The 27,194-nt window shown below is 40.8% G+C and overlaps 1 protein-coding gene across 2 annotated transcripts in view; it reads left to right on the top strand.

Annotated features, from left to right (window-relative positions):
* The window catches only part of aox6 (aldehyde oxidase 6), a 38,500-nt gene that overhangs the window by 9,356 nt on the left and 1,950 nt on the right, over positions 1-27,194 (top strand). For both annotated transcript variants that reach the window (XM_066688518.1, XM_066688517.1), the window contains exons 4-32: positions 193-301; positions 498-624; positions 901-962; positions 4,308-4,385; positions 4,786-4,863; positions 5,483-5,627; positions 11,333-11,425; positions 11,926-12,077; positions 12,197-12,290; positions 12,669-12,778; positions 13,270-13,454; positions 14,004-14,166; positions 14,685-14,774; positions 15,331-15,500; positions 16,307-16,433; positions 16,662-16,784; positions 17,013-17,109; positions 18,206-18,330; positions 18,626-18,759; positions 21,043-21,130; positions 21,462-21,548; positions 21,764-21,955; positions 23,670-23,897; positions 24,351-24,446; positions 24,844-24,972; positions 25,215-25,289; positions 25,628-25,680; positions 26,065-26,179; positions 26,669-26,734. In XM_066688518.1, coding sequence (XP_066544615.1) covers positions 193-301; positions 498-624; positions 901-962; positions 4,308-4,385; positions 4,786-4,863; positions 5,483-5,627; positions 11,333-11,425; positions 11,926-12,077; positions 12,197-12,290; positions 12,669-12,778; positions 13,270-13,454; positions 14,004-14,166; positions 14,685-14,774; positions 15,331-15,500; positions 16,307-16,433; positions 16,662-16,784; positions 17,013-17,109; positions 18,206-18,330; positions 18,626-18,759; positions 21,043-21,130; positions 21,462-21,548; positions 21,764-21,955; positions 23,670-23,897; positions 24,351-24,446; positions 24,844-24,972; positions 25,215-25,289; positions 25,628-25,680; positions 26,065-26,179; positions 26,669-26,734 — 3,391 coding nt within the window. The remainder of the gene's footprint in view (positions 1-192; positions 302-497; positions 625-900; positions 963-4,307; positions 4,386-4,785; positions 4,864-5,482; positions 5,628-11,332; positions 11,426-11,925; positions 12,078-12,196; positions 12,291-12,668; positions 12,779-13,269; positions 13,455-14,003; positions 14,167-14,684; positions 14,775-15,330; positions 15,501-16,306; positions 16,434-16,661; positions 16,785-17,012; positions 17,110-18,205; positions 18,331-18,625; positions 18,760-21,042; positions 21,131-21,461; positions 21,549-21,763; positions 21,956-23,669; positions 23,898-24,350; positions 24,447-24,843; positions 24,973-25,214; positions 25,290-25,627; positions 25,681-26,064; positions 26,180-26,668; positions 26,735-27,194) is intronic.

The raw sequence follows: 27,194 nt of genomic DNA, 5'->3' as shown, positions 1-27,194 counted from the left end.
TGTTTTAAACTTCGTGGGCTGGTTTCACAGACTCAGATGTTGTTTTACATTTCGTAAAATGTCATTATCAGTGTTGTTCAACTGATTCATCAACTCCAGTTGCTCTGTAGACCAAGACACAGCTATAGAGTGCAGGTCTTCTGCTGATGTTATGTGTTGTTTTGTTTGGTTTCCTTTACCTCAAATTGCAAGACATTTTTCGGTAAATGCCTGTTTGCTTCCCATCTGCCTGCTGCATGGGGCTGCGGTGACTACAGTGGAGGGGGTTGGAAACACAAAGAACAGAATCCACCCAGTGCAGGTACAGAGATCCAACAGAGCAGGGATATGATAGTAAACCAAACCTGTACAGAATTTACTATACATTGGGCAGCCAATAAGACTCATGGCTGATTGAATGGGGAGTCTTGGAAGTCAAACATTTGCTTCCTACTCTACTGGCCTCTATCTGTGGGAAGGGTTGATTGTTTCTTAAAAACTTGTGTTTCTCTGACCAGGAGCGCATTGCGAAGGCCAATGGCTCCCAGTGTGGGTTCTGTACACCAGGGATGGTGATGTCAATGTACACTCTGCTGAGGAACAACCCCGAGCCCACCATGGAGGATATAATGGAGGCCCTGGGAGGTATGTCCAGTTCAGGGGCTCAAATGGACACATCTTCCTCTCTTTAGAAATGGCAGGAAGTATGCTTTCCTTAGTTGCTACCAATTCTGTTAATTGGTGTGATTTTATATAATGAGCAAATGTAATTTTTTCATAGCATTTCATCAAAAATAATACAACTAATCTCCTTACCTTTTAAACATCCAAGAAACTGAAAACCTGCCTGTATTTCCTTTTGCATTCCCTTATATAAAGTACTTATTCACATCATGTGTATTTCCATTACTTGTTTTGCAGGTAATTTGTGTCGATGCACTGGCTACCGACCTATCTTAGATGGCTATAAAACATTCTGTGTGGTAAGTTAAGAACCAAAGCTTCTGTTGAACTGTAGAAGTTTACAGTTATTTTTCAAAAATCTGTGGTATCCATGACGGTACACTAGAACATGAGTAAAATATTTTTTTCTTGAACACGCTTTTACCCAAGAAGAAGTGGTGTATTTGTAAATTGTTAATACATGAAGATACTTATTGCCAGACAGGAATGCCCAACTGCTGTAAACATTATTTGTGGACTGGGATCCACTGGGATTTGTGGACAGCATTTTAAACATTAAGCCATGTGCAAGAATGACCTGCTTTCTGTGCAAGTCTATAATCACTGTAAAAAGAGAATAAAACAAGAAAAACGGGTCTCCTATGCATGAGTACTAATAGATTCTGTTCTGTTACTATTGCAAGCTTGCCTATTTCCCATTGCACATGACTCATATTTCAGTCACTCCCACAAAGCATGTTTTTGTTTTCTGAATGTATCCATCCAGTGATGTAGTGATGTAGATCGCTTTGGTTTATGAGAGAGAATCAACATTGCACACCATTACAGACCATAAACAACAAACAAGCAGGAGCAAAACATAAAAATATATCAGGAAAGTTATTAAACAGTGTCATTTTCCTGACTATATTGACTACTAGTTTTCCTCAAAGATTAGAAATGCAGTCATGGACTTCAGTTCCACTGGGCTCTGGGATAATTGAATTATATACACATGTAATGAAAAGCGTGCATGATGCTGGGAAACAGATTAATCATACTTCTATTCATATGATTTTAAAGGAAATTATAAGAAATCCATTGCTAACTGCCATCCAAATACTGTTTGTCTTCATTGATTGATTTACATTCTATAACTAAACATATATGCCAGCTATAGTCTGAATAAATGACTGGATAAAACCATCAGCTGAATGATTGTCTGATGTCATTATTTTGTTTGAAAGTAGTTGTTTCGGTTAAGTGGAAGACGCATTAGTGTCAAAAAAGCATAATATATCTTCTAAATTCAGGATGCATATTCAACCGTGGAATTAGTCTTATTGGGTTTTGGTTTGACAGGATAATGCTCCCAACATTTATGACAGCCATATTTGTTACTGATTTCCCTGATGATTGGGACAAACTCAGGAAGGTTTCATAATGTCTTTGTGAACCTTAGTTGCATGGAGGAATATGCATGTTTCTGTGAGATGCCAAGAGTGTAGGGCTGGGCGATATGACTTAAAAATAATATCTCGATATTTTTAGAAGTTTGGGCGATACATGATATATATATATAATTTCATGTTTTCATCCAATCAAGCTACAAAATACTGTAAGACCAAAGACATTCAAACTACAAGTATTTTGTTAATCATTAAATATGCGAAACTAACAAATACTACATGCAGACTGTCAATGTAAATATATACAGAATGCAACATTACAGCGCAAGTGTGTGATTACTATTACGTGTGTTATGTTGTTATGGGATATATTAGGGCTGTGTGATATGACGATATATATCGTTTCATATTATGCTCTATCGTTTATATCGTGGTGTCGCAAATGCCACTCTTTGCGGCTGTATTTTTCGTCATTAGGACGCTTTGCGTTCTTCCCGGTTCTTCCACACGTGTCGGATGCGGCAAGAAATGTCCGTCAGAAACACAGACAGACATGAGGAGAGAGAACTGACAGAATAACCAACATAACCAAGAGATACTTTAATGCGCAAGCGCACACGGTCCGCCCCGCTCTCGTCGCCGGGCTGAACTCCATCTGCAAGCACCCCGACAATAGCCATCGCTCCCCCCACCCCTGCTAATTTAGACTGATATAATTTGTATAAAATTAAAGAATAATAAAGTTTGTTTGCATTTTAATACAGTGGAAAGCAATGCAAACATATGCAGAAAGTTGCATTAGATGGTGAAGTGGTACAACAGTTTATTATTATTATTATTATTATTATTATTATTATTATTATTATTAACTATTTAGTATTAACACATGCTGTACCGGTAAGCAGAATCGAGACGCGACAGTCAGAGAAGAAATGTCCCTGTCTAGCAGATGTTAAATGCGCCACTATAAACCCGGCTGTGGTAAAATCTACCTGAATCTATAGCATTTTACAGCGCATGTGTTGCGTGATTACTATTACTTGTGTTATTGTTGTTATGCGACAGTAAATCATACTGTGTATTTCTGTACATATTTATCCCATAACAACATAACACACGTAATAGTAAACAATAGTAAACAATACTGCAACACTTGCGCTGCAATGTGTTGCATTCTGCATATATTTACCATGACAGCCTGCATGTAGTATTTGTTAGTTTCGCATATTTAATGATTAACAAAATACTTGTAGTTTTAATGTCTTTGGTTTTATTTTGTTGCTTGATTGGATAAAAACAAGACATACCGAGATATGTATCGTGTATCTCCAAACTTCTAAAAATATAGAGATGTTATTTTTAAGTCATATCGCCCAGTCCTAATATATATATATATATATATATATATATATATATATATATATATATATATATATATATATATATATATAATGTATTTCCCATATATATGATTCACTGTCAGATAACAATAACACAAGTAATAGTAATCACACAACACATGCGCTGTAAAATGGTGTAGATTCATTCTACTTACGGGCACAGCACGTGTTAATACTAAATAATAATAATAATAATATTTTTATTATTATTATTATTATTATTATTATTTTTATTAATAATAATGGGGAAAAAAATGTTGTACCGCTTCACCATCTAATGCAACTTTGTGCATCTGTTTGCATTGCTTTCCAATTTATTAAAATGCAAACTAACTTTATTATTCTTTAATTTTATACAAATTATATCCGTCTAAATTAGCGGGGGTGGGGGGTGCTTGGACATCGAGTTTAGCCCGGCGATGAGAGCGGGGCGGAAGGTGTGCGCTTGCGCATTAAAGTATCTCTTGGTTATGTTGGTTATTCTGTGTCGGTTCACTCTCCTCATGTCTGTCTGTGTTTCTGATGCACATTTTTTGCCGCATCCGACACATGTGGAAGAAAAATACTGCCGTAAAGATTGGGATTTGAGACACCACGATATAAACGATAGAGCATAATATAAAACGATAGACGTTTTTCTATCGTCATACGATATATATCGTTATATTGCACAGCCCTACAACAGTGGTATTTTGACAATAATATTGGACTGAATTTGTTTCACTTAAGAGTTGAATGTCAATATCATGAATTGTCCTCTAGTTATCTGTTTTGTATTACAGTACAGGCATTGTTCCAAGTTGTAATGCAGCTGAACTGTGGTTTCAGGTAACTTCCTTTCTTATTTATATTTCAGGCAGAGAATTGTTGCCAAGACAAGAGAAATGGAGAATGTTGTTTAAAAGAAGAGATGTCTGGACAAGACTGTGAAAATGTGAGTGATCCTTAGAACTTAAATGCTTTCTTTACTCCCTGGTGAATTTCAATTAAACATTTACACGTAATCACCCTCTACCATTAGGAACGTCTCTCATAATGTAGGCTGACTAGCTGTTCTAGTCCTGGCTCTGAGTAGTAAGTGGTGAGGAATTTTACAATCATAGTAAAACGTGCAAGACCACTCAGGTATATAACGCCTAATTGTGTGATGTTTGGTGCACATATGCATAATTATCCTTAAATTACTCTAGTGAAATGAAATGACCTTAACCTTTGCAAATGTATACGGTGCTTCAAAAGAATGTTTTTTTGCAGAATTCTCAGGAATTCTCTGAGTTGGCATTCTTTAAGTTGGGATGCATGATTTTTTCCATCCCAATCTTCTTCTTTCCTAGGGCCCAGAGTTATTCAATAAAGATGACCTCCTACCTCTGGACCCAACACAAGAGCTGATATTTCCTCCAGAGCTCATTGTAAGACAGCCACTTTGTCACCAGTTATCAATGAACTCTCATACTCACAACCAGACATCATCTTTTTCCAGAGCAGATCTTTTAACAGTCTGCAGTGTATTGTTAGATGGTATTTGATTTAAAATAAGTCACTTATAAATGCTTCACATTCTGTGTTAGTTTTGTGTAAAATATACATTTTAAATACCGTAAGACTTGCAGTTAAGTTTTTTTCATCAGACTTGTGGTACAGTAGGATACGCTCACAGGCTAATATAAGTAAAATCTCTTTAGGGACAGGTATTTTGATGCTAATGTTGTAGAACTGTGAATTTAATCAGCTGTACTGTTTTATGGTTATAAATTCTGCTTGATACAGTCATGGTAGATCAGTTTGTAAAGTCTGTGGGACACCAGCTAACGTCCATGTGAAAAAACGTCATGGGAAATCAGTTTAAAGTTTTAAGATGTTTTATGTCATATGCTGTCCATAATACTTTGTGTGAATAGGATTTTTTTTTTGCTGCAGATGTGATTTTGTTCACTAGACTCAAATTCTGTGCCCACCTTTGTTTGTTGAGAGAGCAGGTTAACGACTTGCTTTTGTGTCTCCTTTTTTTCCCTGATTCCTTCCACCCAGATGATGGCTGAGACACAGGAACAGAAAAGCCTCGCCTTTCGAGGAGAAAGAATGACCTGGATCTCTCCTGTGTCTTTGGAGGAGCTCGTCCAGCTCAAGTCTAGTTTCCCTAAAGCTCCTCTAGTGATAGGAAACACAAATATCGGTATGTATCTGAAGGTCCTTTTTATATAGTCCTGACATTGATATATTGTTAAAAATAACTCCAGGCTCTCAGCTTAACTAATTATTTAATCTGCATTTGGCTGGTATTTTAGTACGTATTGATAGCAGGACTATTGTGTTTATGCTCCATGATTATAATTTGTTTCCAGTTTCAATTGAACTGTCAGTAATTCATGTTTGGGATATAGGAAAATTGTATAAAAAATATTTTTGTATAAAACAAAGACATGACGGCAAACTGGTGGAACACAATTTTCATTCCTAATTGCACTCGTAGGAAAGCAGACTGCTTTAATTCTCAATAAGGAAAGTCGATAATGTGTGTGTTTGAATCAGGAGCGTTCTGACTAGCTTTTGTAGTCCTATTTCACAGCTCGCATCATGTGACCAAACAACAGGGTGTTCAGTGCAAGACCCTAGTTGACTAAACATTTTTCTGATTACTTCTAATCTAATAAAGCAATAGCAATTGATCTTTAAGTTTTTCTGTTTGACCCTATAAGAAAATGTAGCCCAGCTTAGTTGGGGACATGGTACAGAATGCCTCTGACAGAAAATATAAAATATATATAAATATATGTTGTGAAAAGTAACTATTATTTGATGTGTATAGCAGAAAAATAAGTATTTGAAATTAAATACCATTTGTAATAATATTTGAATACAGATCCCAGAGAGAAACTGTGTTTTGTAAATATTTGATTATATAATATTTAAATATTTGTAAAGTAGTTGAAATGCACTGGAATAGTTTGTTAGTCTATTGCAGCTTAATTATTATCCAGAATTCAAAGGAGGTTAAACCTTGTCCTTGTTAATCTTTCACCGATAACCAATAATTTGCTAAAACTGCTGCTGTCTGTAAAACTTTCAGGAGCAACTAAATTCTCAAAAGACACGGGACAAATTGTAACGTACCGTGGGGTACGGGAACAGGGGACCCAGTTGTGATGCGTGGTAGAGGTGGTCAGGCGTGGGTCAGATACCACAGGACAGGGCAATCAGGGCAAGGCAGAGACGTGGTCGTGGTCACAAGCAAGGGTCGGGCGATCAGGCAAACAGAGTCAAGAGGAAAGTCCAAAGTCGTGGTCGGGAGGTCAGGCAAAGAATCCAGGGAACAAGGCAATAAACAAGGCACGGGGAGTAACGCTTGGAGATGTAGTACAATACTGACAAAACTCACAGGACTGTACAAGGGTTCCAGGAATGTTGATTGATAAGGCAGGGTGATGGTGACATCTGGTGGGGGACAGTGGAAGTGCTAGATAGCAGCTGTGACAGTATCCCCCTCCTCCACGATCGGCCGTAGCCGAAGTGGGCTGGACACAATGGGAATGGCTACGGGGACAAGGAACAGGCACGGAGGGATGGGCAGAATGGAAGTCCGCGAGGAGTGAGGGGTCAAGGACATCGGATGCAGGAACCCAGGAGCGCTCCTCCGGACCGTATCCCTCCCAGTCCACCAGGTACTGCAGTCTCCCCCGGAGGTGACGGGAGCAGAGCAGGGAGCGCACCGCGTAAGCAGGACCATCATCCAGATCCAGAGGAGGGTGAGGAGGAGGAGGAGGAGGAGGAGGAGCAGGAGAAGAGGCAGGCTGAGCATGAGCAGGCGAGGGATCCAACACCACCGACTTCAGGAGGGAGACGTGGAAAGTGGGGGCAATCCGGTAGTACGGAGGGGCAACTGGAGGCGGTAGGTGAACGGATTGACCTAACGCAGAACCCGGAAAGGACCGATGTACTAGGGGCTGAGTTTTTTGGAGGGGAGCCTCATCTTGATGTCCTGTGTGGACAGCTAAACCTCCTGTCCTGGCAGATATTGAGGCGCCGGCCGGCAATGACGGTCTGCTGCAGTCCGCTGGCGGCGGATCGCGTGTTGCAGCCGGGTGTGCGATGCTTGCCAAACCGCAGTACTGCGGCGAAACCTATCATCCAGCACCGGGACATCTGTGGATTCCTCATCCCAGAGGAACAGGGCAAGCTGGTAACCGAGGGTACATTGGAAGGGGGTGAGGCTGGAGGAAGAGCTGGTGAAGGAGTTCTGCACATACTCGGCCTAGGGCAGATAGCGACTCCAGTCCGTCTGGGACGAGCTGCAGTAGGAGCGCAGAAACCTCCTGATCTCCTGGTTCAGGCGCTCTGTCTGTCCATTTGACAGGGGGTGATAGCTGGACATGAGGCTCACATTAACGTTTGGAGCCTTGAAAAAGGCAGATCAAGCATGGGGGGACCCTGGTCGGAGACAATGTCCTCAGGCAGCCCATAGATGCGGAAGACATGAGTGAAAAGCAACTCTGCAGTCTCCAGTGCAGTGGGGAGTCCCTTCAGAGGGATGAGCTGGCAGCCCTTAGAGAACCGGTCAATGGCCACCAGGATGGCGGTGTAGCCCTGGGAATTGGGGGGTCCATTACGAAATCCACGGCAATGTGGGACCAGGGACGGTGAGGTACAGGCAGCGGCTGGAGCAGACTGGCGGGGAGGTGTCTGGAGGCTTTGGACTGCGTGCAGGTGGAGCAGGTGCCGACGAACCTGGTGACGTCAAGCACCAGACCGGGCCACCAGAACTTTCCCCGAACCAGGGCGACAGTGCGGCTGACACCCGGGTGACCGGAGGCAGGAGTGGCATGGATCCAGCGAAGCAGGTGGGGGTGATGAGACGTAGGTCATGTTTACAGGGAAGGCGGAAGGAGCGGGATCAGAGGCGAGTCCGTGCTGGATCTGGTCCCAGATACTCCACTGAATCGGAGACAGAATGCAGGAGGGAGACGGGATGGATTCCGCGGACTGCGGGGCCGGAGAGGAGTCGAACTGCTGAGAGAGGGAGTCCGCCTTGATGTTCTTTGACCCCGGGCGGTAGGTCAGTGTGAAGCTGAACCAGGTGAAGAAGAGCGTCCAGCACGCCTGGTGGGTGTTGAGGCGCTTGGCTGACTGGATGTTCTCCAGGTTCCGGTGGTCAGTCAGAACCAGGAAGGGATGTGCGGCGCCCTCCAGCCAGTGTCTCCACTCCTCGAATGCCAGCTTCACGGCGAGGAGCTCACGGTTGCTGATGTCGTAATTGCGCTCTGCCAGCGACAGCTTGCGGGAGAAGAAAGCGCAGGGGTGCAGCTTGGCTGGCTGTCCGTGGCGCTGGGAGAGCACAGCCCCCACTCCGGACTCGGAGGCCTCCACCTCCACGATGAACAGCAGAGAGGGGTCCGGGTGCCTGAGGATGGGGGCTGTCGTGAATAGGGTCTTGAAGCGGGGGAATGCGGCAGTGGCAGCGTCAGTCCAGGTGAATGTCTGGGGGGAGCCCTTTAACAGAGAGGTCAGTGGAGAGGCAATGCAGCTGAAATTGTGGATAAACTGCCGATAAAAATTGGCAAAGCCCAGGAAGAGCTACAGCTCCTTCACAGTACGGGGCTGCGGCCAGTCGGTGATGGCGTTCAACTTCTCCACGTCCATGTGTAGGCCACCAGCATCGATGATGTAGCTGAAGAAGCCCACACGCTGGCTGTGGAACTCGCACTTCTCCGCCTTGACATAGAGTCTGTTGCGCAGCAGACACTGGAGCACCTGGTGCACCTGGGAGACGTGCTCGGAGACGATCACGAAGCGATGGAGAAATGATCGCAGAGCCTCATTGTGCCTGGAAAACAGAAGGGGCATTAGCGAGACTGAATGGCATGACGAGGTACTGGCCGGAGTGTGTGATGAACGCCGTCTTCCATTCATCCCCCTCTCTAATGCGGATGAGGTTGTAGGCACTGCGCAGGTCCAGCTTGGTGAAGTAGCGGGCTCCTCTGAGTTGCACCAGGGCGGCGGGCACTAAGAGCAGCGGATACTGGTACTTCACCGTGACTGCATTGAGCCCCCTGTAGTCAATGCAGGGCTGAAGACCGCCGCCCTTCTTGGAGACGAAGAAGAAGCTGGCGGCGGTGGGTGACATGGACGGATGGATGATACCCATGTCCAGAGCCTCCTTGATGTACTCCTCCATGGTCTGGATCTCCGGGAGAGAGAGAGGGTAAATGTGCCCTCTGGGAGGAGAGGTGCCTTTAAAGGTCAATGGCACAGTCCCCGGGCCATTGCGGTGGCAAACGGGAAGCCTGGGTCTTGCTGAACACCGCCGCCAGGTCTGTGTATTCAGGGGGGATCCGTGTCGGAGCGGAGAGAAGAGCGCTCTCTGTGTGTCGCCCTGCAGGGGTGAGACAGGCACCAGGAGAAACAGCTCTGCCCACAGGAGATGATGTCCCCATCAGTCCATGAAATGACTGGGTTGTGATGAGCGAGCCACGGCAGTCCGAGGATGATGTCTGCTCCAGGTGAGTCGATGACGAGGAAAGGCATATTCTCGTAGTGAAGCAGACTGATGGACATGGTGAGGGGGCTCGTCTTCTGGGACACCGGGCCAGAATCAATGGGCTGGCTGTTGACAGCCCGGACGTGGAGAGGAGGCACACATGGCGAGAGAGGGATGTGGTGTTTAATGGCTGTCTCCCTGTTGATGAAGTTTCCTGCAGAGCCGAAGTCCAACAGCGCATAAACAAAGACATGTGTATCACCGAGCTGTTAGCTGATAAATATGTGATAATGAACAGTAATGAAAGCTTAATAATTGATCCCATGGTGTTTAAGACTTTTTTACTACCGTCTTTTGAAAACTGCTCCATTTCAATTAGATTTCATTTGTTAAATAAATTGAAGTATCTGTATATTTTAATTCAGTAGGTACATATTTGAAAACTATGAAAAATCTTTAATTTATTATTAAGGCTAATAGAATAGTAAAACAAAGCCATTTGCAAAATAAAATGTTAAAACTCAATGTTTAGTTCTGTTCACTGGTTTAATGACCTGTGCTGGAGAAACTGAATTGAACATTTTTCTTGGTAAAAAAATTAGTTTGTTAGAAACCAGGTATATAGACTCCACCTAAATCTCCCTCTACCATCATGTGGACATTGCAAGTACGTTATATTATACATTAATAATTAGGTTTTAGTTCTTGGTTATTCTTTATGTATTTGTGAATCAGTGAATATATATTTTCAGTTAACTGAAATGTATTCAAATACATTCAAATAAATAATATTTGTTCTTTGAGGTTAATTATATTTTGTTTTTGTGAAATCAATATTGGAATGTAAAAACAAATAATTGCTTTAATGCATAATATACAGTTAGGTCCATAAATATTTGGACAGTGACACAATTGTCATCATTTTGGGTCTACGCCACCACAATGGATTTGAAAGGAACCAATCAAGATGCGCTTTAAGTGTAGACTTCCATCTTTAATTTGAGGGTAGTAACATCCATATTGGGTGAAGTGTAGGAATTACACCCATTTTTATATGTAGTCCCCCCAATTTTAGGGGCTCAAAAGTATTTGGACCAACTAACATTATCATTAATTAAATTGTGAGTTTCATTGAAACTCTTGAGATTGTGTTTGGAATTTCAATTAAGCAAGACTTAATTGTCAAGAAATTGTAGCAAATAGCATTCATTCTACAGCACTCTGTTTGCTCAAGAAGAAGCTGTGATAAAGTTCAAATGTGCTTGGTTTGAAAGCTCATTTTATTGGTGCATACAGAAATACTCATCATTAATTCAGGTCCTGTCATCAGCATTAGAATGTAATTTAAGGAATCATTAAAATGCAATACCAAGCTCACTTTAATGTGCTTTGTTTCATTTTACAAGGACCTGAAATCAAATTTAAGGCCATCCTACACCCCGTGCTGATATCCCCCACCAGGGTTTCAGAGCTGTATAGAGTCACCCAAACCACTGAGGGTAAGCGCCCATCTTTAATCTATGTGAGTCACAGACACCAGTTCAGATTTTTCCTTACGTCAGGTGCACCTAAAGCATAAGGATAGCTGAACATCTCTTGGTTTAAACTGAATTAAGACAAATGGAAGGAATTCTTCTTTCCCCTTGGCTGGGACCTGTGTAATGTCACAGTTTGACTTTAAAAGAATTGTTGTATGTTGTGTCATCTGAGAATAATTTGGACAATAACTGACAATTATGTCTGACAACTTGTCCATAGCTCTTTTGAACTGTGGCTAGGAAACCATTAACAAAATGGAGTAAGTACCTAGTTCCAACCTTGGGCTGGCTAAAGAGTGACAATGACACAAAAATCCTCCTATAAAATAAATAACAGTACCCAGCATTGAAACCACAGATACTTCATTGTCTTTCACTGTAAACCATCTCCAAACAAACCCAATCAGTCGCAGGAAAGTGTATGTGAAATTTCCAGAAAATAATTTGGATTATTTTTACAGGCATATCTATTGGAGCTGGTTGCAGCCTTTCTGTAATAAAAGAGCTCTTGGGAATGGTGGTGTCCAGCCTCCCAGAGGAGAAGACAGAGATTTTCAGAGCTCTTTTACAGCAGCTCAGGAACCTGGGGGGCCAACAAATACGCAACATGGCCGTACGTTATTCTTATTGATTTTATTTCTTACATTTCTGCCCACTCCTTGCTTAAACTTCATCCGATCTAATTTTTGGTCGAGGTCAAGTGAAAATATATGATGGATATTCTTCTACTAGTCTCTAGGTGGAAACATTGTAAGTGCGTTTCCAAATTCAGACCTGAATCCTATTCTAGCAGCTGGAAACTGCACCATCAGTGTGTTGTCACAAGGTGAGTAAAAATGAGACTGGCTCCATTTACTTAACAAATATCTATTGGCCACATCATTAATATAACACAGAGCACAGAGTTAGAATTATTCTTCAGAGAGAGAGATGCATTTAGCTAGAGTTCAGTTTCTTGAGTTCAAATTTGTCATTCTATCTTTTTAATGTTGTAAACTAAGAAGTGTCTGAATTTGTTGCTCTCTTATTGATTTGGTTATTTTGCATTTCACTGAAAGAGAGCACCATTGTATGGAATTTGAAAAGGACGATGCACCAGGAAATCTAGTGCACTGATACACAACATATAAAGTAGCAGACTGTTTGTTCTTTATCATTGTCATTATTTCAAACACAGAGAGGTTTTGTTTGTGTGTTTGAACAGGGGGTAGAAAAGAGATTGCATTAAATGAGAATTTCTTTGTTGGGTTTGGAAAAACAACCCTTAAACCAGATGAGATTGTGGTTTCTGTTTTCATACCACACTCCAAACGGGTAAGTGTTATTTTGATTTTAAAATATTGAGTTTGTTTATCATTCTAATATTTACAATTTTCATGGGTATTTTTTTGTACAGTTGATTCCAATCCAACATATTGTAAGACAGAATTCCATAATGGCATGATTTCCAGACCAAGAAAGTTAGGAAACACAGTGGTTGCTCTGTTTTCCCCTTTGCTCGGTTAATGTTATAAGAGAGCACGTTGCAATTAAATTAACTCAATTGAGGGGATTGTGACTCATTTAAAATATTCAACTGTATGGCCATGGCATGATGGTGAGTTCATTTTAAATTGCAAGAAGGATTCTTAAAATAAAAAAAGAACTCTGAAAATCAGCCATATGCCAATTAATTTATTAAACCTTTGACCTGAATAATGAGTTGGAATGTCATTTGTGAGTTGTCTGCATCCCTGTGCAGCACAACGTGAAGTTCACAGCAAGGTGAGAATCACAGGGGCTCATGATTTTTTCTGTCGTTGTAGGGAGAGTTTGTGAGAGCTTTCCGACAGGCCCCACGCCAGGAGAATGCCTTTCCCACAGTGATCTCTGGGATGAGAGTCCAGTTTAGAGATGGAGGGAATATCATTGAGGACTTGAGCATTTTCTATGGAGGTGTGGGGCCCTGTACCATCAGTGCCAGGAAGACCTGCCAAGAAATCATTGGAAGGCAGGGAGAAGACAGTCTTTTCTTAACTAACAATTGACATGATTAAGTATAAGTATTGCATGCCCAGATTTAACTCGTTCCAGAACCATTTGTATTCAAGGTTGTTCAAGATTTGTTGTGTATTTTGCCCTTTATGATTTTCAAGAAAAGGAATTTGGGTATTTGATGCTATTGTAAAACAAAAAACTCTTTATCTTCAGTTCTAATGCTGGTCCTGGTGCTTTAGGGAATCAAAAGTTTAGGAAAAGGGCTGATTTGGTCCAGTTTGGCAAAAAAATCATTAGAATGTAATTTTATGTTTTGCCTCAGAGGACATGAAAATCAGAATAAAATCACTGCAGCCCTCAAAGACTGGTCTGAGGCACCTTCCTCCTAAATCGATGCTGTAGAATCTTTGCATGATGCTATAAAGTACTAGTCTTGTAATTTGATATAGGCCTGTGTGCTGATGTTTCAATTTAATGTGGGCCTCAGTATTATTGTCCATTTATGTTACGTCCAATATGGGAGTTGGACTTTCATGTTCAATCGTCATGTTCTGTCTTATAGACCCTGGAACGAAGAAGTCATGGGTGATGCGTACAGGCTACTGCTGGATGAAATCCTACTCCCACCCTCTGCTCCGGGAGGCATGGTGGAGTTCAGGAGAGCTCTGACTCTGAGCTTCCTCTTCAAATTCTACCTGCAGATGTTGCAGAAACTCAGAGAGATGGTAAAGAGGGTGTCTAACTGTGACAATCCATTCTTCAGATAGAAACATTATGGCAGAACTTTGTCTTTTTGTGCTCTTGCTGTTGATTATTTAGCGATGCATGTAAGTCTGCATGTGAGAGACTTTAAATGACCCCTGCAGCAACGCAGAAGTAAAAAAGGTAAAAATCTGAAATAATAACAACAGGAAAATGGATATGATCAAATAAAATTGTTCATTTACACTAAATTAGACAGGGTGCAGAAAAAGGAGTAGATCAGCAAGTGACATTTTGTCTTGAATCAGATCTGTCCAACTACACTTCTCAACCTCCGATGAGCCAAGGCTTCAGATACATGAGGTGTTTTAGGATTATCAGATCTTTCCAGTGAATCTTAAATCTCTAAAAAGATACAAGAAAACTGCTCTGAAAGTAAGAGTAAAGTAAAGTAAATCTGTATTGTTGATCTGATTATATTATAAACTCGCTATTGGTGCGCATCTAGAGAGGGTGTGTTGAGAAATGGTGTTTGTTTTAGGATGTTTCCCTGGTGGATATTCCTGGAGAGTTTTCCAGCGCCATACGTCCCTTTCCAGGAAAAATTGAACCAAGTTACCAGGAGTTTCAGGTCTGTTTTCTTTAATTTAATATTAGAAAAAAAATCTTTAGCATATTTGGTCAATTCAATGTGGGAATAAGATCCAGTTTCTGCAAATGACTTCAATAAATAATACATGTAATAAAATATGTAGCACACAGTAAGCAAAGACTCCTTAGAAAAAATCCTGTGCATTATTCTTATTAGTAGTAGTAGTGATTCAGTTTTACCTCCACTAAATGTTTATTAATGCTTCTCTAAATCAAAAAGCTGACATAGGAAGTTATTTAAAAGAGTAATAAAACAGGTTGAAATTGCTTTGGTTGAACAACAACAGCTTAGCTAAGCATGTGGAACTGATTTACTTTTATGACCCTTTATGGCCTAGGCCTACATGGACTAGTTTAATATTGCACCATGAAGTAATGTATCCCAGTCTTTCTGTACTGAGGAGATGATTAGTGCTTCTCTCACAGATTGCAGTGGGGAAAGGGTTAGCCGTGGGTTAAACCGTTATCTCAACGGCACCATGGCGTGTTGAGTGCGAGTCTTCTACCTCTGATTATTAACTCGTCTGTGTTTTAAGGAGGTTGCTCAAGGTCAGCCTGGGCAGGATCCCGTGGGGCGTCCCACGATGCACCGCTCTGCTATCAGTCAGGCAACCGGGGAGGCCGTGTACTGCGATGACATTCCCAGGACTGAGGGGGAGCTGTTTATGGTCATGGTGACTAGTACAAGGCCCTATGCTAAGCTGATGTAGGTACTTTTCTGGTTCTGCCCGCTGTAGGTGTCTTTTAAGGAAAACATTGTGTTGACCACTATGCGCTAGAAGGCCTAACGGGCAAAAGAGGTCGAAAGCAAGGTCTAAAATTGAGAAATTTGAGAATTTAGTTTATTTGCCTAAACATGAAAAGGCTGTTTTCCTTAAACTGCCTGTTGAAAATGAGGAGACAGTGGGGTTTTTTTCAATGGTGGCTATAAAAATGTGATTTGCAGTGGCTGTTAAACATCAGCACTGAGCATTCCTGTCCACTTAACCAACTGAGGAAATAATGCTCTTTTTTGAAATACCCAGACAGGCCTGTTTGCTGCAGTGTGTGAACAGGGGAAATGCATAAATTTACTTACGGCCACATGATTTCAGTTAAACTGCAGCTCTGCACACCCCACTTCTGCCCCACTGTGCCTTTACATCCAGACACCCATTTCACCGCCTCATTCCTGGACTTCCTAAATACTGTACATTAACTGAAGTTTCATTAGCCCACCTCTCACAGCTTGTTGAAGTTGACAACTTTTTCAGTCTTATTTGCAGTATTATTCCATTTACTTGGCTGACAGGATCTGTTTTGGTCTGTATTGTGGTGTCTTCAGGATCACTCATGAAATCAATTTTGCATGCATGTGACGCAAGTGACACGAGGGACCGCACATAATATCTGCATGTCTCACTGGGAGCAGCTTAGCAATTAGCTGTTGGAGAGTATGTGCTGGACAAATTTGTTTTGTGGGGGGTTGTTGGGGCTCAGGGCAATCCATCCTTCTTCCTGATCTTCCTGCAGCAACATTGACATCAGTGAGGCTCTGAAGGTGCCCGGGGTGGAGGATGTTATTACTGCTAAAGACATCCCTGGGAAAAAGTTCAGGACCTTCACAGGCATCGATGAGGAGCTTCTGGCTGAGAACGAGGTACAGGGCTGGACACGTAACAAACAAATCAACTTTTATTGCAAACCTGTGTTGGTCCCTTATATTGTTTGACAAAGTGCGACCAAAAGAGACCCAGTCCTCGTAGCCAAGCCTTCACAATACAAACACAATGCACTAAACCAAGAGTCTGCAGACCAATTGTTATGTATGTAGTGGTGCTTCGTATGGGTTCAGAAGACAAATGCCTGCTGTCGTTCTGCCACCCAGGTGTCCTGCGTGGGTCAGATCGTGTGTGCTGTTGTTGCGGATACGAGGCAGCACGCTAAAAGAGGAGCCGCGGCCGTGAAGATCACTTACGAAGATCTGCATCCTCAGATTTTCACCATCGAGGTAGCTACAGTCCAGCGGTTTGCACCACACTGAGCAAGAGTTAAATGTGCTAAAAGATTTCTTGTACTTCTCTTTTCACATATGGCATGGCGAGGTATGCGATTTTCTTTAAAACATTACCAGTCTATCAACCTCTAATATTCAGTTTTTCAATATATACAGGTTTTCACCTTGATTTCGGCCATGCAGTGTAAAATAACATCTTTATCACCTTTTTGTGTGGTGTAGGAAGCCATTGAGAAGAAGTCTTTCTTTAAACCTGAAAGGAAAATAGAGAAGGGAAACACAAAGGAGGCCTTTGAGAAGGCCGATCAAGTCCTTGAAGGTGAGTGTGTAGCTGCAACATTCCAACATCTCAATCTGGCAGTGCCCCCTCCAAAGTATTGGTTTCATAAGACTTTATTTATTTACCTTATAAGTAGAGCCCTGTGTTTTATGTGTCCTGCTTTGTAAGACTGCACTTAATTCCGCCCTGCACAAGGTGGCACTGTAGTCTGCATAAAATGCGTTTAAAGATTTTACAAAACTGTGCCACCAATACATTTCACAGAGAGCAGCTTAACTGTACTACACACTGTAGTAATACTACATTTAGATTGGAGGTATTCAATAGTCCTTGGAGATAAAACAAAAGTGAAAAACATACTGCTCTTTTGCATCTGTAGAATTGTCAGTAAATAGGTACTGTCAGACATCTATCTTTACTAGTTGTACAGTTTTCATGTTGTACAGATCCTATCGTCACTATTCATTCTCTTTTCAGTTCATGCTCCAGAAATTGTTTGAGATTTATTTTTTTCACATGATTATATTATCAAAATCAATTGCCTCTGTCTAAACTAAAATAACATCTTATGGGTTTTACTGGAGGTGATAATTTAATAGCTGTCAATCTCAGCCTTTTGTATTGTTTTTTTTCCTGATCATAAATGTCGGTCTATTGTTGACTTTCTTGTCTGGTCTAAAGATAAGTTGTGCAGAATAAATTATATCCATCGGAGTATAGAATACCAGGTGTATATTGTCAATTATTTGTGATTGCGCTATTTTTGACTCAATTTTGAGGTCTCTTTCTTTTTACGAATCAATTTATCCAATTAGCATTTATACTAATGGTCATTTGTTTTATTCTTCCTAATTAGGAAAAGTGCAATTCCTTGAATTTTTTTAGTTGTGTATTCAGTCTATTGTGTATTCATGGCTATTCCCTAAGAAATCTAGGGAATAGCAGTTGAATTACTGTTTACAAACTTACTTATAAAACTAAAGTTTTGGATTGGCTTAGATTTGGACTGTCTTTCAAATGGCATGTTACACATCTTAGGTGTCATTGATGTTGGTGAGGTTTGTAGTTCAGGTAGGTATGTTCAGAGAAGGTACTGGTCATGCGCCATAATGGGATTGTTCACTATTTTTCACAGGGGAAATCCGCATAGGTGGACAGGAGCATTTCTACATGGAAACGCAAAGCATGCTGGTCATTCCCATTCAAGAGGAGAAAGAATATAAAGTTTATTTATCAACACAGCACCCAACTTACACTCAGGTAACTCAGTCTACAGTTTTGTGATACTGAAGTTTGATGTTTTTATGTGAAGGGTTGAAAGATCTTTAAATGCACTGTTGTTAATAATTTAATTTCACACAGATAGACATATTTGAGTTTATGTAAAAAAAAGAAAGAAAATAGAACCGTTTTGTTCCCAATTTTGTATCGGTAACGTGAAATCAGAGAATTCGTTGTTTGTGTGGTAAATACTGTGCCACAAAACCTGGTGCTTATCTGGACATAGTGCTGTCGATTCTTTGCAAAGAGTGAACCTGTTTGGGTTCTTTGGCAGGAATCCATCGCTGAAACCCTTGGGATTCCTTCGAACCGGGTTTCCTGTCATGTGAAGAGGCTGGGGGGCGCTTTTGGTGGGAAGGTAACAAAAACGTCAGTGATAGCATCCATTACAGCGGTGGCTGCATGGAAGTAAGTGGACACTGGAATCAAGCCACATAAACACACAAAAAAACACTAATAAGAGCCTGGGAGTTTGTTACTTCTGTTTTTCATTTTGATCGTCTTAAGCAAATTAAGTGGTTGTCCTCCCAGTCTCTATATTAGTTTGACTACAACTCCAGTTGAATTGGTGACCTAATTTTCCTTTTATTTTTTACTGAACTGACTTGTGACTCAAGATCCCAAGTTTTTTTTCATTATTTCTTACAAGTTCCTGTCAACCTTTACAAGAAAGGTAAAGATTACACAGTAATCATAAGTACAGCACTTATCGAGTGCTTAGCTGCACCTCTTTCTATAAAGGATTACATTTCTTGACATTCTTAATGGAGAACCACAGGACAACAAAACTTTGTAATCTCTGTGAAACTTATATAAACTTCAATTTGTTACACTCTTTAGTCAGTTTGGTCACACACATCTGTACATCATTGCGTGGAAAACATCCTTCATCCTAATCCTGTGATAAGAGGATAATGGTTTTGTGTGACTGCTTGAGGGCTCAGCTAGAGATAGCATTCTCTCCGGTGGCTTCCGATTTGAAAGGCTTCAAACAGTACAACATCAACAATAGATCCTCCGAGTGGCACTCTCTTTAACAGCTCAGAAAGCAGTGTGTTTACACTTGCTATTTCAGTGCCATGGAAGTAAATAGAGCCACTAACTGGGATTGATTGATAAAGTATGCTAAGTGGAGCGAATGTTGAACGAGCCCACTCCTTGATTGAACTTCAGCATTAATTATCTGCCAAGTGAAAAGCCGTTCAGTTAAAATAAATACCAAGGCCATGCATTTAAATGGAGTAAATGTAGCATGCACACTAGGTTTAAAATGTGCATAAAAGTATATGCATGTTAGCCAATTACAGATTGGATATGTGTAGTAAGTGTGAAATCACTTACATCAGTCGATCTGTGGACAACTGTTATTTAGATTCTCCTGTTGTGCTTGTTAGTGTCAGAAAAAGACAGAGCAGTGTCTATAAACAATTTTCCACCCACTGTTTTTCCTCAGTGTGAAAGCAATATAGGGTCACAGTATTACTGGTGGGTGCCATCTTGGGGGTGAAAGTACTGATTGATTTTTAATTACGTGGGTTTCGTTCTACGTTTTTTGTCTGGTTTTAGGAACTTTATCGTTATTGTTCTTTCCACCTCATTTGGCGAACACAAATGCTAATTCAACCTGTGTCACAAATGGATCCACAAATACACAAAGGAAAATGGAAATACTGAAAAGCGACACTCTTGTCTTCTTCAACATAGATTCCAAGCCTGTTTCTGTTAGTTTTGCAGACAATGGGACTGATTCTGCATTCGGCATCGATGCTTTTTACTAAAAGAGACTCTCAGAAGCCAGGGAATGCGGCAGGATTTCAAATTGCTGTGATAAATCATTTTTATGCTGTTTTTAGCAGCAACCTTTTCTGGCCAGCACATGACAATTAAGCCTAATGTAAGCCATCATGTTCCACAAATAACAAAGTGGGATGGATTCACAAGCCTCCACTCAAAATGAAAAGACTTGAATGCTGCTCATTCATGATTGCCATTCACAGACAACAGTCCTGTGGACTCTCGTGCCAACATATAGCCAGCTGTGGTTCCCTTTCTCTTCTATTTCATACAGTTGTATAAATCACACAGCAGCCTAATGGGTAGGATCTCTGGTTCCTGCATAATTTAAAACATCCAGCAAGCTATAAGAAAGGTGTTTACTTCAAGAAGATTGTGCTGGATAAGACATGGGAATTATCACAAAAGTCACAATTAAACCGTGAGAGTAATAATTCAAGTGTTTTTTTAATTATGTACTTTTAACCTATTTACTATAGTTGTGACCACTGCACTGCAGATATGAAAAAGAAAACATAGTGTAATTAATAAAAAACAAGTTCAGACTGAAAGTTTATTCAGAAAATGAGTGACTACCTGGCACAGACAATAATGTATATGAACACTTTCCCATCAATATATCCTTTGACTAGTGACTGTAGAATTGTATGGTCAGTGTAAAATGTTGGCATGGTTAGTGTTTCTATACTTTTTTTTATTTCACAGGCCTTGGTCAAGTACGGTGGGGAGGGTGTTTGATTATAACAGGAACTGCTATTAGATTTACACATTGCACATCATATGTTGCCACATGACACCTCAGCGACATAAACTGCTATAAAACTTTCTTAATGCCATGAGTTTGTGCTTTCCTGTTGCTTGAATGACTGTTATTCCTAATTTGCCGATGCCTTACAGGACGGGGCGAGCGGTGCGCTGTGTGCTGGAGCGAGGGGATGACATGCTCATCACAGGGGGGCGCCACCCCACCCTTGGGAGATACAAGGTGGGCTGGAGGATTTTAAACTAAGGAATTCTGGGGTGGAAAAGTTGCAACAGGGTAATATTCATGGATATTTGCCCTTCTTGTGGATGTATGAAAAAAATGCAAAAACTACAGTAACTAGGGTACCCTTAATAGTTTATAGACATGTAGCCATCTTTTCTTAGTTGCACAGCATATCTGTACTATTCCAAGTACAATGAGAAAAAGTGCTAGTTGTTCATAATCGTGTGTGATTCAGAAGGCATTCAGGGAAAACATCAGTCTGTATCAGCATAGCAGGCAGTAAAGTGTATGTATTACCTCGTTTGAATACATGCTTCTGATCTGATAGATCGGCTTTATGAACAATGGGCGGATAATTGCAGCAGATGTGCATTATTACACTAATGCTGGAAACACTGGAGATGAATCAGTTTTGGTAAGTTGCTATTTCGTGAGCAGTATTCCTTACATGATACAAAGTTGAAATTGGATTGATTCATGCAAAGCTGGGTCTATATCAAATTAATATCTCCTCAAATACTCTAACACAAATTAACAGTGATTGCAAAACATAAAAAAAAAATGAAAATATTGGTCTCTGTATATGATCATATGCATGTGTGTTGTGTGTCTTAATTTTTGGGACCCAAGGTCATTGAGAAAATGCTCCTGCACATGGACAATAGCTACAACATCCCCAACCTGAGGGGACTGTCCACGGCCTGCCGCACCAACCTGCCCTCCAACACCGCGTTCAGGGGCTTCGGGGTGCCCCAGTGCATGCTGGTCACCGAGAGCTGGATCAATGATGTTGCCATGAAATTGGGCTGCTCGACTGAAAAGGTATACGCCATTAATAGACCGACTGGGCACACAACATCAACTTGCAGTGCACTTTTACATCCATGTTTTTGCTCTATGATATACTCGGAGATTTGTTATTAGAACTGCTTATATTATAATTAGATAGATATAGAAGGCATGTACATATTCACTAAGTAGACAGTGATTTGGCAAAAGAACTTAAATCAAAGGCTACACAGTGAATATTTTATATAAGCCTTATGTGTATGTATCCCCTGTGTAGACTGTGATTTGAAGTTGTCTTGACAAATCACTGTCTACAGAGTGACTATTTATACACTCACCTAAAGAATTATTAGGAACACCTGTTCAATTTCTCATTAATGCAATTATCTAACCAACCAATCACATGGCAGTTGCTTCAATGCATTTAGGGGTGTGGTCCTGGTCAAGACAATCTCCTGAACTCCAAACTGAATGTCTGAATGGGAAAGAAAGGTGATTTAAGCAATTTTGAGCGTGGCATGGTTGTTGGTGCCAGACGGGCCGGTCTGAGTATTTCACAATCTGCTCAGTTACTGGGATTTTCACGCACAACCATTTCTAGGGTTTACAAAGAATGGTGTGAAAAGGGAAAAACATCCAGTATGCGGCAGTCCTGTGGGCGAAAATGCCTTGTTGATGCTAGAGGTCAGAGGAGAATGGGCCGACTGATTCAAGCTGATAGAAGAGCAACTTTGACTGAAATAACCACTCGTTACAACCGAGGTATGCAGCAAAGCATTTGTGAAGCCACAACACGTACAACCTTGAGGCGGATGGGCTACAACAGCAGAAGACCCCACCGGGTACCACTCATCTCCACTACAAATAGGAAAAAGAGGCTACAATTTGCACAAGCTCACCAAAATTGGACAGTTGAAGACTGGAAAAATGTTGCCTGGTCTGATGAGTCTCGATTTCTGTTGAGACATTCAGATGGTAGAGTCAGAATTTGGCGTAAACAGAATGAGAACATGGATCCATCATGCCTTGTTACCACTGTGCAGGCTGGTGGTGGTGGTGTAATGGTGTGGGGGATGTTTTCTTGGCACACTTTAGGCCCCTTAGTGCCAATTGGGCATCGTTTAAATGCCACGGCCTACCTGAGCATTGTTTCTGACCATGTCCATCCCTTTATGACCACCATGTACCCATCCTCTGATGGCTACTTCCAGCAGGATAATGCACCATGTCACAAAGGTTGAATCATTTCAAATTGGTTTCTTGAACATGACAATGAGTTCACAGTACTAAACTGGCCCCCACAGTCACCAGATCTCAACCCAATAGAGCATCTTTGGGATGTGGTGGAACGGGAGCTTCGTGCCCTGGATGTGCATCCCACAAATCTCCATCAACTGCAAGATGCTATCCTATCAATATGGGCCAACATTTCTAAAGAATGCTTTCAGCACTTTGTTGAATCAATGCCACGTAGAATTAAGGCAGTTCTGAAGGCGAAAGGGGGTCAAACACAGTATTAGTATGGTGTTCCTAATAATCCTTTAGGTGAGTGTATATGCCTTCTATATCTATGAAACAATGAACTTCCTTTCACCCCACCATCTCAAGTGAATGATCCATGCAACCACATTTGCATAGACTTCTTCATCTGATCCAGAATCTAGCTGTGTCCAGCCTTTTTTAGCCTCTAATATCTGATCTGACCTGGTGGCAGTGTGAGAAAACCAAGTCATGCTTCTCCTCACAGGTCCGTGAAATTAATATGTACAACGGAGTGTCCCGCACGCACTACAAGCAGGAGTTTGACCCCCACAACCTGCTCCGGTGCTGGAGCGAGTGCCAGGAGAAGGCCTCCTTCTTTAACCGGAGGATCGCGGCTGAAGAGTTCAACAAACAGAACCGCTGGAAGAAGAGGGGCATTGCCATGGTGCCCATCAAGTACGGCATAGCGTTCGCAGAGGGCTTCCTGAACCAGGTGTGGTTTTGGCCTTTACAGGTGTTCATTTTTGTAACGTTGTTGTCCTCTTTCATGGCAGTCATGGAAGGTTAGGAGCCAATCCTTATATAACAAGACCAGTTACTGTAACTACTTATCTTTAAATAACAAATGGTTTCATTTTCAATGAAGACTGTGAACTTTCATCCATAGCTCATTCTTTACAAGTTTAGAACAGTCTGTCCAGGTTGACTTAATTGCTCAAAACATATCTCTGTCGCACATTGGTTTGGTGTTGGATCAATTAGCATGATGATGGGTCGAATGGCCTCTTCTCATTTGTAAACTTTCTTTCTTTCTTTTTGTATCTTCTTACTTTCTTGTGATTCCATTCCTTTTATTCTCCCACATACGTATTACCTCATTGTTCCTGGTGTGGCCGTCCCTCTGTGTTCTCACTCTTGTCTGCTGTGTTTCCTTCCCTGTAACAAGGCAGCTGCCCTGGTCCATATCTATAAAGATGGGTCTGTACTGGTCAGTCATGGAGGCATTGAAATGGGTCAGGGCATCCACACCAAGATCCAGCAGGTAGCTTTCACTTTATCTAAATAAAATCATCCTATCACATCGACAGGTCTGAGAAAGAACAGAGTTTCTCCTCAAAGTCATCACTGTAGAAACAAGTGTGTATTCCCTAAACACTGATCAGTATTTCTGTTTCTAAGTTGGTTAATAATGAATAGTGAGGAGCAGAAGATAGCTCTGTGCTCACTGAGACACTTTGAGACAATTTAAATGAAAAGACATTTGCAATTAAATTAATGCTAAACTGAGAACTCCTGCACTGCAATACAAAAAAAGGAATGAAGGCCAGTACTATATTCGTATGAATTTGTAGTCGTTTGTGTTCTTATGTTAGTCCCTGTTTTAGTTTTGTTCTTGTTAATGAAGATTAAAACCAGGGCCTATTTTTCTCTTCCATCAGGTGGCAAGCCGGGAACTCAAAATCCCACCTTCGCTGATCCACATCAGTGAGACGAGCACCAACGTTGTGCCCAACACCTGCCCCTCGGCTGCTTCGTATGGCACAGACGCCAATGGGATGGCGGTGAAGGTGAGACTGCCCTTGTCTTTGAGAACATCAAGGACATAGGGGTTTATTGATATTAACAACGCAGGCTGCAGTGACCTGATGGTTTATCTTAAAACACAGGACAGTGTTTTAAAAACAGCAGTCTTGATATACAGATAATACAGCTGACATAATATGAAACGTAAGCGGGTGTAACCTGTTTTGCTGAATAACACATTATAGTGGTATTAGATTAACTGAATTTGTATTGTATTTTTCTGCAGGATGCTTGTCGAACTCTTTTACAAAGACTGGAGCCCATCATAAGCGAAAACCCCAAAGGCACTTGGCAAAAATGGGTACATTATGTCTAAGCCCTGATATTTTGGCAACAGTGTGGTGACTTACATTTTATTCTCCTGTAAGATTGAAAACATGCTTATATTTATATATTAATGAATGTATTTTTAAACTTGAATAATGTAGCTGTGTGTGAAACTAAAATAATAATTCCTATATTCTGACCATATTTCTTAATTTAAATGTTTTTCCTGTTATAATTGTACCTTTTTTGACCTCTTCCACTCAAAAGTACATATTTTGACAGAAGATTATTTATTACAGATAGTGTTTTCATGCTTTGCTCCAATTAATTGACCTCATATGAATATTATCACTCTTGTTTTTGTCTTGGTAGATTACCACCGCCTTCTTTCAGAAGATTAGTCTTTCGGCTACAGGTTTTTACAGGTATCATCACAGTCTTTTATAAACATATCAATTTGTTAACTACATTTTGTCACACCCAATGATTTCAACTCTGTGAACAAGGAAAGTTCAGATTAATCTGTTATGATGATATGATTATATATTAAGGGGGTTGTACATGATCAATTTCAAAGCAGAACAAATTATTTATTTATCATACAGGATGACAGCTTCATTAACCAGCCAAAGCTTCTACCGCATAAACAAAACAGTTCTTGCATTATTTAAAGACATACATTTGTGTAGATATATTTATTTATTTGTACAATTATTTTACAATGTCCATCTTTATTCAGATTTTGAGCCCAATGTGGAAAGTAACGGTTTTAGGTGGGAGACTGTAATAAGAGGTGTTTTGTCATTTAGGGGTTTTGACTTGTGCATGGACTGGGAGAAAGAGGAAGGAAGACCATATGCCTATTTTACATATGGGGTCAGCTGTACAGAGGTTGAGATCGACTGTCTGACTGGTGACCACAAGGTATTCATAATGGGATCCTGGGTCTAATTGGATACATTGTCTAACCCTGGAAGCTCTCTTATACACAGCGTTCCACACTGTGTAGATTTCTTTACTTAGCTCAACAGTATATTAACCCTTCGATGTTCGTTGCTAACTCACCCCCTGCTTGGCTTCCCAATCCCCTGGGATTTATTTTCTTCTAGCTCATAAAAGTTTGAAGACACTCAAACACTTTGGTTCTAAACTAAGCCTTAATGTCTACACTTCACTTCACTTCACTTCACTGATGTGATTAATACTGACCCACAAATAAATGAAAAAGCTACAGAAACATAGAATACAGATTTTTCTTTTCTCTCCAAATATTACACTGTTCTAGATGAATATATTAATTTTCAAACAACGTTGTTTCCAGCAGTGGAAATGTAATATTGTTTTTAGTTTGCACTGATGTATCCCAAAATAATTCTTACATGATGTTGATCTTTTACATTTTTCTTTCCACAGAATATCAGGGCAGATATTATTATGGACATTGGAAGAAGCATAAATCCCTCTGTTGATATTGGCCAGGTGAGACCCATTGGAATATGAGTGTTCAAGTGTTTGTTTGTCAAGACTTTGATAGCCTGAGGCATTTATCGTTTATCATTTATCATCACCATCACCCTGTATTTATCCACTGCTGGATGAAGGCTCCCCAAGGTGCTTCGATCTACAGCTTCTCTTTTTCACCACACACCTGCAAAGTCTATGATTTCATCTTCCCATCTTAATGTAGTCGTCTTCTAGATCTTTTTTCATCTCTTGGCATCCATTCAATAGCTTCCTTTGTCCATCTTTGATCTGTTCTTCTTGCAGTGTGTCCAGCCCATTGCCATTTTAACATTTTCACTCTTTGAATGATGTCACATATTTTGGTTTGTTCTCGGATCCATTCTTTTCTTTTTCTCTCTTGTTATTCCAAGCATACATCTTCCCATGCCCCACAGTTTCTGTATCAATTAATTAATGCATAATGACTATAATCACT

This window comes from Amia ocellicauda, chromosome 16, assembly GCF_036373705.1.
Source record: "Amia ocellicauda isolate fAmiCal2 chromosome 16, fAmiCal2.hap1, whole genome shotgun sequence".
Lineage (NCBI taxonomy): Eukaryota > Metazoa > Chordata > Actinopteri > Amiiformes > Amiidae > Amia > Amia ocellicauda.
This window is presented reverse-complemented; position numbering and strand designations above follow the sequence as displayed.